Source organism: Aspergillus thermomutatus (genome assembly GCF_002237265.1).
Source record: "Aspergillus thermomutatus strain HMR AF 39 chromosome Unknown NODE_405, whole genome shotgun sequence".
NCBI lineage: Eukaryota > Fungi > Ascomycota > Eurotiomycetes > Eurotiales > Aspergillaceae > Aspergillus > Aspergillus thermomutatus.
Window position 1 is genome coordinate 1 of NW_020798455.1, and position 11271 is coordinate 11271.

The 11271-nt window shown below is 47.1% G+C and overlaps 2 protein-coding genes across 2 annotated transcripts; one reads left to right on the forward strand and one right to left on the reverse strand.

Annotated features, from left to right (window-relative positions):
* Positions 1-643: 643 nt before the first annotated feature.
* CDV56_100206 (uncharacterized protein) lies at positions 644-1602 on the forward strand (the record flags this gene model as incomplete). The annotated part of the gene is made up of 2 exons (XM_026753825.1): positions 644-894; positions 973-1602. Coding segments are annotated over 2 exons (881 nt in total), but the record flags the coding sequence as incomplete, so codon positions are not given.
* Positions 1603-5318: 3716 nt separating this feature from the next.
* CDV56_101013 (uncharacterized protein) lies at positions 5319-9084 on the reverse strand (the record flags this gene model as incomplete). The annotated part of the gene is made up of 7 exons (XM_026754632.1): positions 5319-5623; positions 7288-7385; positions 7440-7915; positions 8035-8256; positions 8323-8485; positions 8587-8734; positions 8793-9084. 7 exons carry the CDS (start codon positions 9082-9084, stop codon positions 5319-5321), a joined length of 1704 nt encoding a protein of 567 aa, XP_026609833.1.
* Between the last annotated feature and the right edge of the window lie 2187 nt (positions 9085-11271).

Genomic DNA, 11271 nt, shown 5'->3' on the forward strand with positions numbered 1-11271 from the left:
TACATAGAACTAGCAATAGTTAGAGACACCCAGGGCTCACCCCCTGGCGGCCTTTGCCCTGATCAGGGATAGTGGAAAACGTGCAAGTCACGAGCCACGGCCGTAAAATATACACACACACACACTCTCCCTCCCTTCCTTCCCTATGCTTAGTATTCTCGTGTACAGCTACCTAGATAGTCAATGGATGGTTATGATATCTAGCCTGAGCATCATCATCACATAATACTAAGCATCCTTTGCCTAAAGGCCCTGGCATCGAAGTGAGTTGAACCTCTATTTCTGGATCACTGGTCTGGCGTATGCTGGGTGATCATTCTGTTCTGCTCATTCTGTTCTGTTCTGATCTGATCCCCCATTTCTGATTCTCTGCTATTTGAGGCCTAGATGGGATCGAATTTTTCTGTTTCCAATCTGTCTCTTTATCTCTGTCTGCTCTGACATCTACCAATTGTACAGCATACACAATACCACTTCCTGGTCGTTCGGTGTTTGCCAGACTAGAATTTTTTGCACCCACTCAATTGCTAGATTCCAATCTGCCTCTCTGTCTTCTGTCTCTGTGTTTAAATTCTCTGACTCTGTTTTCTGCTCTGTTTCTTTTCTCTTGGTATCATGGACCAAATTGCTCATCTATATTCAGAATTTGAGAACGCCACGACGGCTCCGCGCAATAAGAATAACCTTGTTAAACAGCAGCCGGCCGCCGCTCAGCAAGCATTTTCGAAATCGACCGATCCTTCCTCCTCCCTTCGTCGCCCAAAACCATCGCTCCCTGACCCCGAGAAATTCGCTGGACAATCCCTCAAGTTCGATACGTGGTTACCCTCAATCAAGGCCAAGCTAAAGATTGATGGTGAGGCTATTGGTGACGCGAAAGCCCAATTCTACTATGTTTATCTCAACCTGGATAGCAACATTTAAGCTATGGTTCTGCCGCAGCTTCACCACGCTGAGGAAACTGGTTCTTAGGACTTCCATACCATCTTAGAGCACTTGGAGTGGGTTTACACTAATTCGAACAAGATCCATGAGGCAGAAGATAGGCTTTTAGGTCTAAAACAGGGAGATGATGACTTACCGGCTTTTATCGCCAAGTTTGGACGCGTTTTGTACGAGGCTAGGGGTCAGACCTGGCCAGATACAACCAAGATATCCGCTCTACGCCGCGGTCTATCCACTACCATTAAGAATCGGCTTGCTCAGCAACTCAATCTGCCTACTGACTATCCTCGTTTTCTGCGTGTTGTTCAACAGCTTGCTAGTGGCGCCCCATTCTCCTCTACCTCCGCCCCTAGCCATTCGACTGGTTCAAAACCGACCCCCTGTTACCCTGATTCGATGAAGATAGGTGCTACTGACGGTGCTATCAACGGTGCTATCAATTCTATCTCAGCGATATCAACTGGCAAGAACTATTGGGAGGAAGGTTGCTGTTTCTGTTGCGGTTCGAACGAGCATTTCGTCAAGGACTGCCCAAGCCCACCCCCTGGTGCTGGCGGTGGTGGTGGCGTATCCTCTCGTTCAACCAATCAGAAGACTCTCTGGGGTGTTAAAATGTTAAAGTCTTTGGAAGCTCGCTCGGATACCTCGCTGGATTGATATGGTTTGATGCAATTTGATTGGTTCATTCAAAAAGAATGATTTGCTTAGGTCGACTCTAGAGTCTACTAAGCTGCAGCTACATCATTCTACACCGGTCTAGGAACCATCACATTGTGTAATTGAGGCTATGGAAGGGTTATACACACACTTTGAAGAGCCATTCTTACATTGGCTGGCACGCACGTCCGACATCCGCATTTCCCATTCCTTTCGAGTCATTTTTGAAAGGTCGTTATATGAGAATAAGGGATCTTCGACTTCCTCCAGTACTTTTCTTACTTCCATTGGTGTGTGGATCAACAGCCCTGCTTTCCGTAATCATCGCGTCAGAGCCGCTGACGTCCAAAGTTTCTCAGGTTCCTTGTTAATTCCAGCTTCCACCAACCGTTGTCCGTTGATTAGATTGTCTAATATGTGGCCATTGGGTTCTGCAAGAGCATATGTTCCTAATGGATGTGATCGAACGATTCGATATGGACCAAACCACTTACTCTGAAACTTCTGAGGTGAGTCGTTTCGAATCAACACCCACTGACCAGGTTCAAGTCGCGATTCCTTGACATTGCTGTTTCGAATGATGTTTCTTTTGATCGCATGTGCTAATAGCTTCTCATTGGCAAGGGATCATGCGTGGTTTACGCGTTGCAATCGAGTCTCGATCTCCTCCAAACTCGGTCGATTCATGCGCGGATGTCCAGGCAACGAAGGATGCACGCCATAGAGAAGGTAAAATGGGGACAGTTTCGTCTGGGTATGAACATGTACTCTTGCAGTGAACACAGCAAGAGGCAGGTATTCATCCCACAGACGTGTCGGTTTTCCCATGAGGTACTTCGTCAACATCTTTCCCAGTAAGCCGTTCATGTTTTCATTCTTTCCATTGGTTCTGGGATGGTTCGGTGTGGTCGTTCGATGGCGTGCCTCGAGTATCTTGACATACGCGGCAACAACTCTGGATAGTAAGTTAGCACCATTATCCGAGAGCAGTTCTTCGAACGCTCCATAGTTGCCAAAGATCTCTTCGTGAAGAAAACGAGCTAATGTCTCATCTTTCGCATCAGGCACAGCTTTTGCGACAACCCAACCAGTTGCATGATCGACTGCCGTGACAATCCATGATTCCCATTTGGAGTTGTCGGAAGACGTCCAATAAGGTCAATTCCCCATCGCTCGAAAGGTTGGATACCTTTCTTCACCAAGTGTTGCGCTGCTTCACGTTCCAGATTTGGTCGAGAAGGCTTCGCGATTTGACAATTCGGGAAGTTCTTCGTGACCTCCTGGATGTCTTTCCTCATTGTCGGCCACCAAGCACGAGTGCGAATCACACCGGTCAGTGCTGGATAGCCGAGGTGACCAAATTGATCATGGAGCTGCAACACGAAGTCTTTTCGAAAAGGGATTTCAAGATATGGCGTCTCGATGGATTCATCCAGGTAGTACAGTCGATCTGTAGGTTGCCGATCGACGTATTCGACCTTGACTTTGAAACTTGGTGCTAATGTTTGAATCTTCGTTCTGACCTTGTCAGACACATCCAGATCGTCTCCTTTGAGAAATGCCACAATCAACGGATACCATTCTGCTTCGGACAAGTTGTGCAGGGAGCGAAGACGCTCTTCACCCATTGTTCGCCACAACTGCATTGCCAAAAGCGTGAGAATAGGAGGATCCGCTCTATTCGCCGCACCTTCTTCAACAAAGTCAGGTCGACGACTGATCGCATCAGGACAACCGCTTCGGTGCCCTTGCGATATCTGATAACCAAGTCGTATGTTTGAAATTCTTCAACCCATCGCGCAAGACGTTTGGAATATGTCTTCGTGTTGGTGAGGTATTGAAGACTTTCGTGATCGGTGATCACCGTGATTGGTTTGCCATTGTCGACGTAGTGCTTCCTTTATCGCGAGCTTTCGACCATCGAATGCCACTGGGTGCCACTGATCCTTAGCGTCTTGCTGTAGTAGAACCATGCCAATGGCCCATTCAGACGCATGAGTTTCAATTCGGTATGGTTCTCGGGGATCGGCAACCTTCAAGATAGGTGCTTTCACCATTGCATTCTTGAGAGTTGTAAACGATTTCTGACATCAAGCATTCCAGACAATAGGTCGAAACTTCTTTTTGCGAAGCGAAGCGTCTGATTCTTTCAACAAATTATGAAGTGGTGCAGCTATTCGTGCGAACTCATGTACAAATCGACGATAGTACGTAGCTAGTCCCAAGAACTGTCGAACTTCATGAACATTCGTTGGTTTCGGCCACACCTTGATAGCCTCCACCTTTGCGGGTATCGGTCAAACAAATCCATTGCCGACGATATGGCTGCAAAACTCCAATTCTCTCTTAGTAAATGAGCATTTAGAGAGTTTCGCATATAGCTGGTGTTCTCGGAGTCGATCGAGCACTCGTTGAACGTGTTGCTCGTGTACCTCCTCTGAGTCCGAAAAGATCAAGATATCGTCGAGATATACCACCACAAAGTCGAAGTCTTGCATGATGCCATTCATCATTGTTTGGAACGTTGCAGGTGCGTTGCATAGTCCAAAAGGCATAGCTAAGAATTCGAATTTTCCGAAGGACGTGTTGAAGGCAGTCTTCGGGATCGATGATTCACCCATTCGCAGCTGCCAATACCCTGAGAGGAGATCAAGCTTCGAAAGACACTTAGCTTGACCTGCTCGATCTAGGAGCTCTTGAATCCGCGGCAGTGGATAGGTGTTCTTGATAGTCACCTTGTTGAGCAATCGGTAGTCAATGCACATCCGCCATTTGCCATCAGCCTTAGGAACAATCACGACTGGAAAGCCCCAAGCACTAGCTGATGGGCGAATGACTGCTTTCTTCAGCAGTTCTTCGACCTGCTCCTTCATTTCACGAAACTTTTCTGGTGACTGTGGGTAAGAGTTCACGTTGATCGGCGGACTGTCTCCTGTATCGACATGATGTTGTATTGACTGAGCAGGAGGCATTCCGGGGTGCAACTCTTCCCGAAAAACATCCTCGTACTGGGTAAGCAGACGACTTAGCCAGTGCGGTTCAGTCGACGATGGTTCTCCCTCCTTGTGTTCTCGAGCGATGAACAACCAAGCTTCTTGTTTGCTTTTCCGAAGTGTTTGTTGAAGCTGTTTCGCTGAGATAAGATTGACAGACGCGCTCGATCCTGGTTGAATTCGACATTGAAGGTCTATGGGATCGATCGTTGTTCGCTTCATCCCTCGACCTTTCAGAGTCATTCGTCCAGTGATCCAATCAACAACTGGGTTGACGTGCTTAAGCCAGTCGCAACCTAAGATGATGTCGTACTCAGTTGTTTCGAGCACCCAAGGAGTGATGATGCAGCACCAATCGCCCAATTTGAGAGGATTTCACACTTGGTATGAAGTGTGCATGAACTCTCCATTCGGCAGACGAATTCACAGGCTTCTAGCCATTTGTCTAACCCGAAACCATGACAAAGGTAGTGAGTCTGCCAGTCGTTTCACTATGAATGTATAACTGGATCCACAATCAAGAAGGGTACAAAGCTTAGTGACTAGTTGAGGAGATTTGAGCATTACTGGAAAGCATAAGACTTCAGATCTGAGAGCATTCAGATATGCATTGACGCTATCGCAATCTTTAGATTTGGAATCGATCTCCATGGCGTCAAAGGATTCCTCTTGCAGAGGTTGATTCTCCTTATCGCTGTCAGTTCCAGCATCGCCTGATATTGACTATTTCTCCTTGTCGCCATCAGCTCCTTGGTCACCCGGTGTCAATTGTTTCTCTGTGTTGTTGTCAGCTCCAGTATCACCTTGCTCATGGTGATCCTTCACATTGCTATCAGTAGCGGCATCATCACTATTGTCTGGAGGTTCGAGATCGTTGAACACCTCACATTCCTCTACATTGGAAGCCTTTAACAATCGATTGACTAGCGCTTCCTCCTCTAGTGGCCATTCGCTTTTCCCGATCCTCTGTTGGATCGATCGGACCTTGATTTGTTCGAGGTTGAACATGCCTGAGAACTGTGGCCCTTCTGTCCGCAGCTGAAACAAGCTTGGTGTTTTTGACACCAGAGTTTCTACTCGCGTGTCCCTTTCTTCAGACGATTGGGTTACGCCATGATGGCATTCAGATCCACATTCATTGGGTCGGCATCCAGCCCATCACTATTGTTGAAAGAGTGAGTTTAAAGTTGAGTGTGTAAAGCAACTCCCTGTTTGTACTCAGTGAATTAATGAACAACACTATTGAAGTTGGTCAGTTTGTTGCGATCTTCCACCCAACATGTTTGTAAGATTGGTTTAGCATCCAAAATGAACTTCTGAATCAACACATTGTTGGGAATCCTAGATTCAACCTGTTTGGCAGCTTCTACTAAGGAAGCAGCATAAGATTACACTATTTGATTACCTTGAGTGCACTTCTCATACTCTTCCTAACATTTATATTCACCACTAATTTCTCTGAAATTTTCTCGAACCCAATACTTGAAGTCATCCATGGCCTGAATAGTAGCTGTTGGATCACATTCAACCTTCTTCTTGTGTGCGTCCTAACACTCCTTTACTTCACCTATAAGATAATGCTTGACTACTGTAACCTTCTTAGCTCTAGTGGCATTCTTTAAGCAAGCATTTTCTCATCATGAATGTAGTCATCAATCAGCCTTCTTGAGCTACTTGTTCGCGGCGTCCTTACCATACTTACCATTGTACATAGGAATAATAGGCTTAAGTGGCGGCCGGACATGAGCAGGGTTGGCTGGGGGCCCTATGAGTAGATCAAGAGTGCGACAGTTATGACATTCATTCGGGACTGTATTCAGCAGGCAGCCAGTGGCAAGGTCATCATATATACTAATGCTATAGGGCAAAATGATGGTAAATGCCAACCCCCATACAGGTGATATAACAAATTTGATTTTATTTTAGCGATAGCAGGGTCCTTAAGGATTCTAAAACTTCTTCCCTTTTAATTTATCAAAAGAGGTGTCCAGTGTGAAGTCGCTCAGGCTAGATATCATAATCATGCATTGATTACTATCTATGTAGCTATACAATAAGAATACTAAGCATAGGGAAGGAAGGGGGAGAGGTGAAGGTATTCGCAGATGGTTATGTGTAAAATATATATTTACGAGGTAACTACTATATGATGTTGTTCTGTTCCTTCACTGGGCAGAATTACATAAGCCATACTTTTGACCATACATTAGAGGACCATACATTAGCGGACCATAAATTATCAGACTACTCCTCTCGGGCTACCTCAAATTTAAGGTAGTCAATGATGTTGTTTTTCTTGTGTGTATAGCCTGCGTTCTTGTATGCAGGCGCCTCTCATATGTTGGGGCTGATCTTCTTCCGATATTATTACTGCCAGGCCAGCTCTGACAGGTACGCCCCCCTTCTATTATTTTACTTCAGGGCATCGCCTTTAGCTTTATTAGTCTCCTGTCGGATTCCACTTAATATAGTAATACTGATATGGTTGGAATCAGAGCATATAGAAGTCAAACTGGGACATGTTCTTGCTGTGTCCAAGAATGTATGTGATAATCTATGTAAGGAGCGACATGACCAGAAGGAATGTGTGTTCTGGTTGGGAAGAACAAACTAGAAAGGGAAAACTAAGAGAGTGTAAAATATACAGTCTGATACTAACAATATGATGCTTTGACATCTCCTTATCACCCACCTCTTAGTGCATTCTGGACCCGATATACTGCAGCAGCTTGGATATCCCGTTCCCTCACTGGGACACGTCGCCATGTGGTGAGCATCGGGATCCCTCGACTAAAATTAAAAATTAGCTCTTCACCTAAACATGAGTAAGGTAGACATGCGTACCGTATTTGATCTTTCTTGTAGATCATTCCCTTATCTTTATCGTCCACTGGTGTCCGTCGGGGGTGGATCACCGGCATCCCCTCTCGGTTCAGCTCCCAGATCAGCTGCCATTCAGGCCCGTTCTCATCCACCTTTCTGATCAACCAATCCAAGTCTCTTTTAGTCCAGCGGAGCCGTAGTCGTCGGTGTCTCCCACGCTGACTGAGTCTCCCATAGCGATCTGCTACACGGACATTCTCCATAGCTGCCCTGATCCTCCTCTCTATGTCATCAAGATGATCCCTATCTTCCCGGATTGACTCATCCTCGCCCACAGGCGTCCCTATGGATGGCAAGCGGACTAAAGAGCTTCCCCGGGTAGAGGCTTCAAGCTTGGGCTTGGGAAGATAGGTGTTTGTTCTTGCTCTGTGCTCGCCATTGGCTGGGATACCAAGCTCCCCTCTCGGCCACTCCGGATTTCCAAAGAGGCGGACCAGCTAGGATGAGGATCGTGAGTAGCAGTGTGTTGTATCCGCTGTCTGGTGATGCTCTGGTGACTTCCTCTGGACCATAATGGACTGGATTGGGTGAATACTGATGGTGTTCTTGCTGGAACCAGGCGCTCCATGCTCTCTTGTGCTGGGTCATAACTGTGCCCTGCTCGAGGCGGTGGTGGCATTAATCTCTCAGAGGAGTGAGTTGAGGTATCCCTCTGCTGGTTCGCGCGAGTGGTTTCCAGTAGACTTATCCTTGAGTTGATGCTGGTGCTGTCACTAGGCCTGCGCTGAGATTGAGATATGCTCCGCCTGCCAGGGAATTGCAGGAGACTAGGCTCCCTCTGGACATGCTTATCAGTCTTCTGAATTAGATTGTGAGGTGACACTGAATGGGCCTGCTTCCTTACCTTTAATTGTGGAGAATGTTTATGCGAGGAGTTAGAGTCGTCATCGCTTTCCTCGATGCAAATGGGCTCCTCTGCAGTCCCCCCCTGCCGTGACCCTAGAGTAGGATGGGCCCCTAGGGCGGGCCGCACTACCTGCATTGATGGCAAGGAGAGACTGCCTGCCCTACTAGAACTAGCCAATGACAAGCGGTGTAGTCTTCCATTTTCCGGGGTATGTTTCCTAAGCCCTTTGGTGTCTCTTTCCTCTTCCTCTATCTTATTCACCTGGTAGTTATCACATCCTCTCGCCATCCCACCAGTTGACGCTCGGCTTCCACTGGTTGACGCTCGGCTTCCACTGGTTGACGCTCGGCTTCCACTGGTTGACGCTCGGCTTCCACTGGTTGATGCTCTGCTTTCACTAGTTGACGCTCTGCTTTCACTAGTTGACGCTCTGCTTCCACTGGAAATGTGTTGGGTGTGGTGTAAACCAGTAGGGTATTGCTTATCTGAAGGTTGGTTTCTAGGCGTGATGTTGCTCAGGGGCTGTGGAAGAGCGGCCTGAGTAGGAACCTGTTGCACCCCCTGGTGCTGATCCATATCATCTAAGGCCTGCCTGGGGAGAGGTATTTCTTTTTGCCGACGTAAATTCTTGAACAACTGGACTGCAGCCTCATCCCCCGAGTCTGGGATTTCCCAGGATCGATCAAAATCGCCACGCTGGCTGGTCTCTGTGATCTCTGATGGCCATGGGGATACTGTGTTTTTAGAAGACAGAGTCATTATGATATTGAGTGAGGATCCGACGTGGTTGGAGATGTAGATGGACCAGTCTTGCCAGCTAAGAGTGTATTTTGGGATTATGAAAACAGATGAAGAGAATGATCATGGGTTTGGTCAGAACTATTGAAGAGAAAACTATCTAGGAAACAAGAATCGAGGGAGGTCTCGAGTGACTAAGGTCATGCCAACCTGATGTGGAAATGGAAGCGAATAAGAAGCAAATAAGTACCTATCTCACAGGGTTAGGGTTCATAAGGATCGATCCGTTGGAATCTGGAATTATCGTCTACGCCAATGAGGTAGTAGTGATATCCGTGGGTACCCTGCGCCTTCACCGGTTGCAGATCGACGTGCCATAGTATTCCTGGATTCTTCGCCCGTTCCATCGGTTTGTGAGATATCTTCTTCTTTGCCTTGGCAAGGTGACATGCCTCGCAGTGGAACTTGTCAGAACCAACCACGATGTCGCCATTGAGATAGCCTTTCTTGATCGTCGTATTAAGCTTGGATCTACCACAGTGGCCTAGTCGACGGTGTATTTCCAACGGGGTCAGCACCGCAGCTGCGAGGTCTACCTTTTCCAGGACCCCTAGCACCGGTATCCAGTTCCGTTGTTGCATAGCCAAAGGTGGATCCGTCTTCGTATTCCAAGATATTTGTTCGAGAGTTGTAGTGGAAACCTAGCTTTGCAAGCTGATTGGTCGATATCAAGGTCGTCGTCGCATTCGAGTGGAATTCGCAAGGTAATGTCAGTTCGTGGATGGTATCTCCCACTTTGCAGCGAAGAACCAGTTGGCCTTCACCGTCAGTACGTGAGATCTTTCCCTCCGCAGTTTCAAATCTGTAGCCTTTCTCGCCATCCCCGTATGGTCGATATTCAACCATGTTCGCACCCGTCGCGCAGATCGTACGGTTTGTACCGGAATCTAGGACGTGACGGTGATCTGATTCGATGAGGTCTGGATCGGATTCGGTATCTTCGACAGCTGCACCTGCAAGAATGAGAACTGCGTCAGCATATTCATTAGGAAGTTGGGAAGCTAGGTGAGCTGTATTTGTCTGATTCGTTTGTCCTCAGGTATTTGCATTTCGTCTAGGTGGTTTCCAACACCACATCTCTGGACTGGGCATCCACCCAGGAGGTTTCTCGTCAATCAAGTAGTAGCAAGTGGGTGGGCCGTGACCAGGTATATGGCAAAAAGCACAGCGACCGTTTTCATCACGTGTATCTCGTTGTTTCCATTCACTGACGTATTCCACAGCCTTCTTGCCAGGAGGAGGGGCCATCTTTCTAGATCCCCGCCAAGCCGATATGCTCGTCGTTTGATTTGACTGGTTTATCTGGTTTTGATTGGTCGAATTGGAATTCGATCTCGTCTAGTTGGATTGGTTTTGCTTCGAGCTTTGAGAAGTGGTATTGGATTTGCCTTTCGCACCAAAAGCAGCTTCGTACTCGTTTCCCTTGTCAATTGCTAGCATGCAGTACCCATGGAAGTCCTTTTCTTTCATCTCGGTAGGCGAATCTTTGGTAAACGTGCATTCTATGGCATCGCACCACGACGGCAGCTCACTGGATGGCTCCTTCATGAAGAGAAGGGTCGCCATATATGGGGTAATCGGGGTTTTCAAACGTTCGCATGCGCTTACACGATCTCAGAAAGTGTGGACGTACTGCGCAATAGTTACAAAGTCTGATCTCTTTATGAAAACCGTTATGGTGAAATTGGATCGGGCCTCTGCGTGTCCATGACCCAGTATGATATTCTTGATCCACATGTCGTCTGCGAAGTCGGTTGGATCCATCGTGACGCGAAGCATGTTGATAATGTCAACACTGACCTGTCCAATCAACCAGTTTCTCAGTAGCTTGGACATCATATACCATGTCTCATATTTCTCGTGATTTTCTGCTAGTCTTGGTACTAATTTCTTGATCAATTCCTTCAATTTGTGCATATCCAGGGTCGCCTCAATTAGATACGTCCATACGTCGTAATCTTTGCGGCTTTTCAACTTCTTATTGACGGGGCCTAGTACGACATCGACTGAAGAGTCTTTCAGTCGTGCCGCCTGGGTGGTATCCATAGCGTTGGCGCCGTTCGAGGTCGTCTGTTGATTTCTTCGTGTATCTGTTCTTGTTTCTGATTCTTAACTCGTTTCTTCGTCTTGCATGTATCTTCCAGGTAA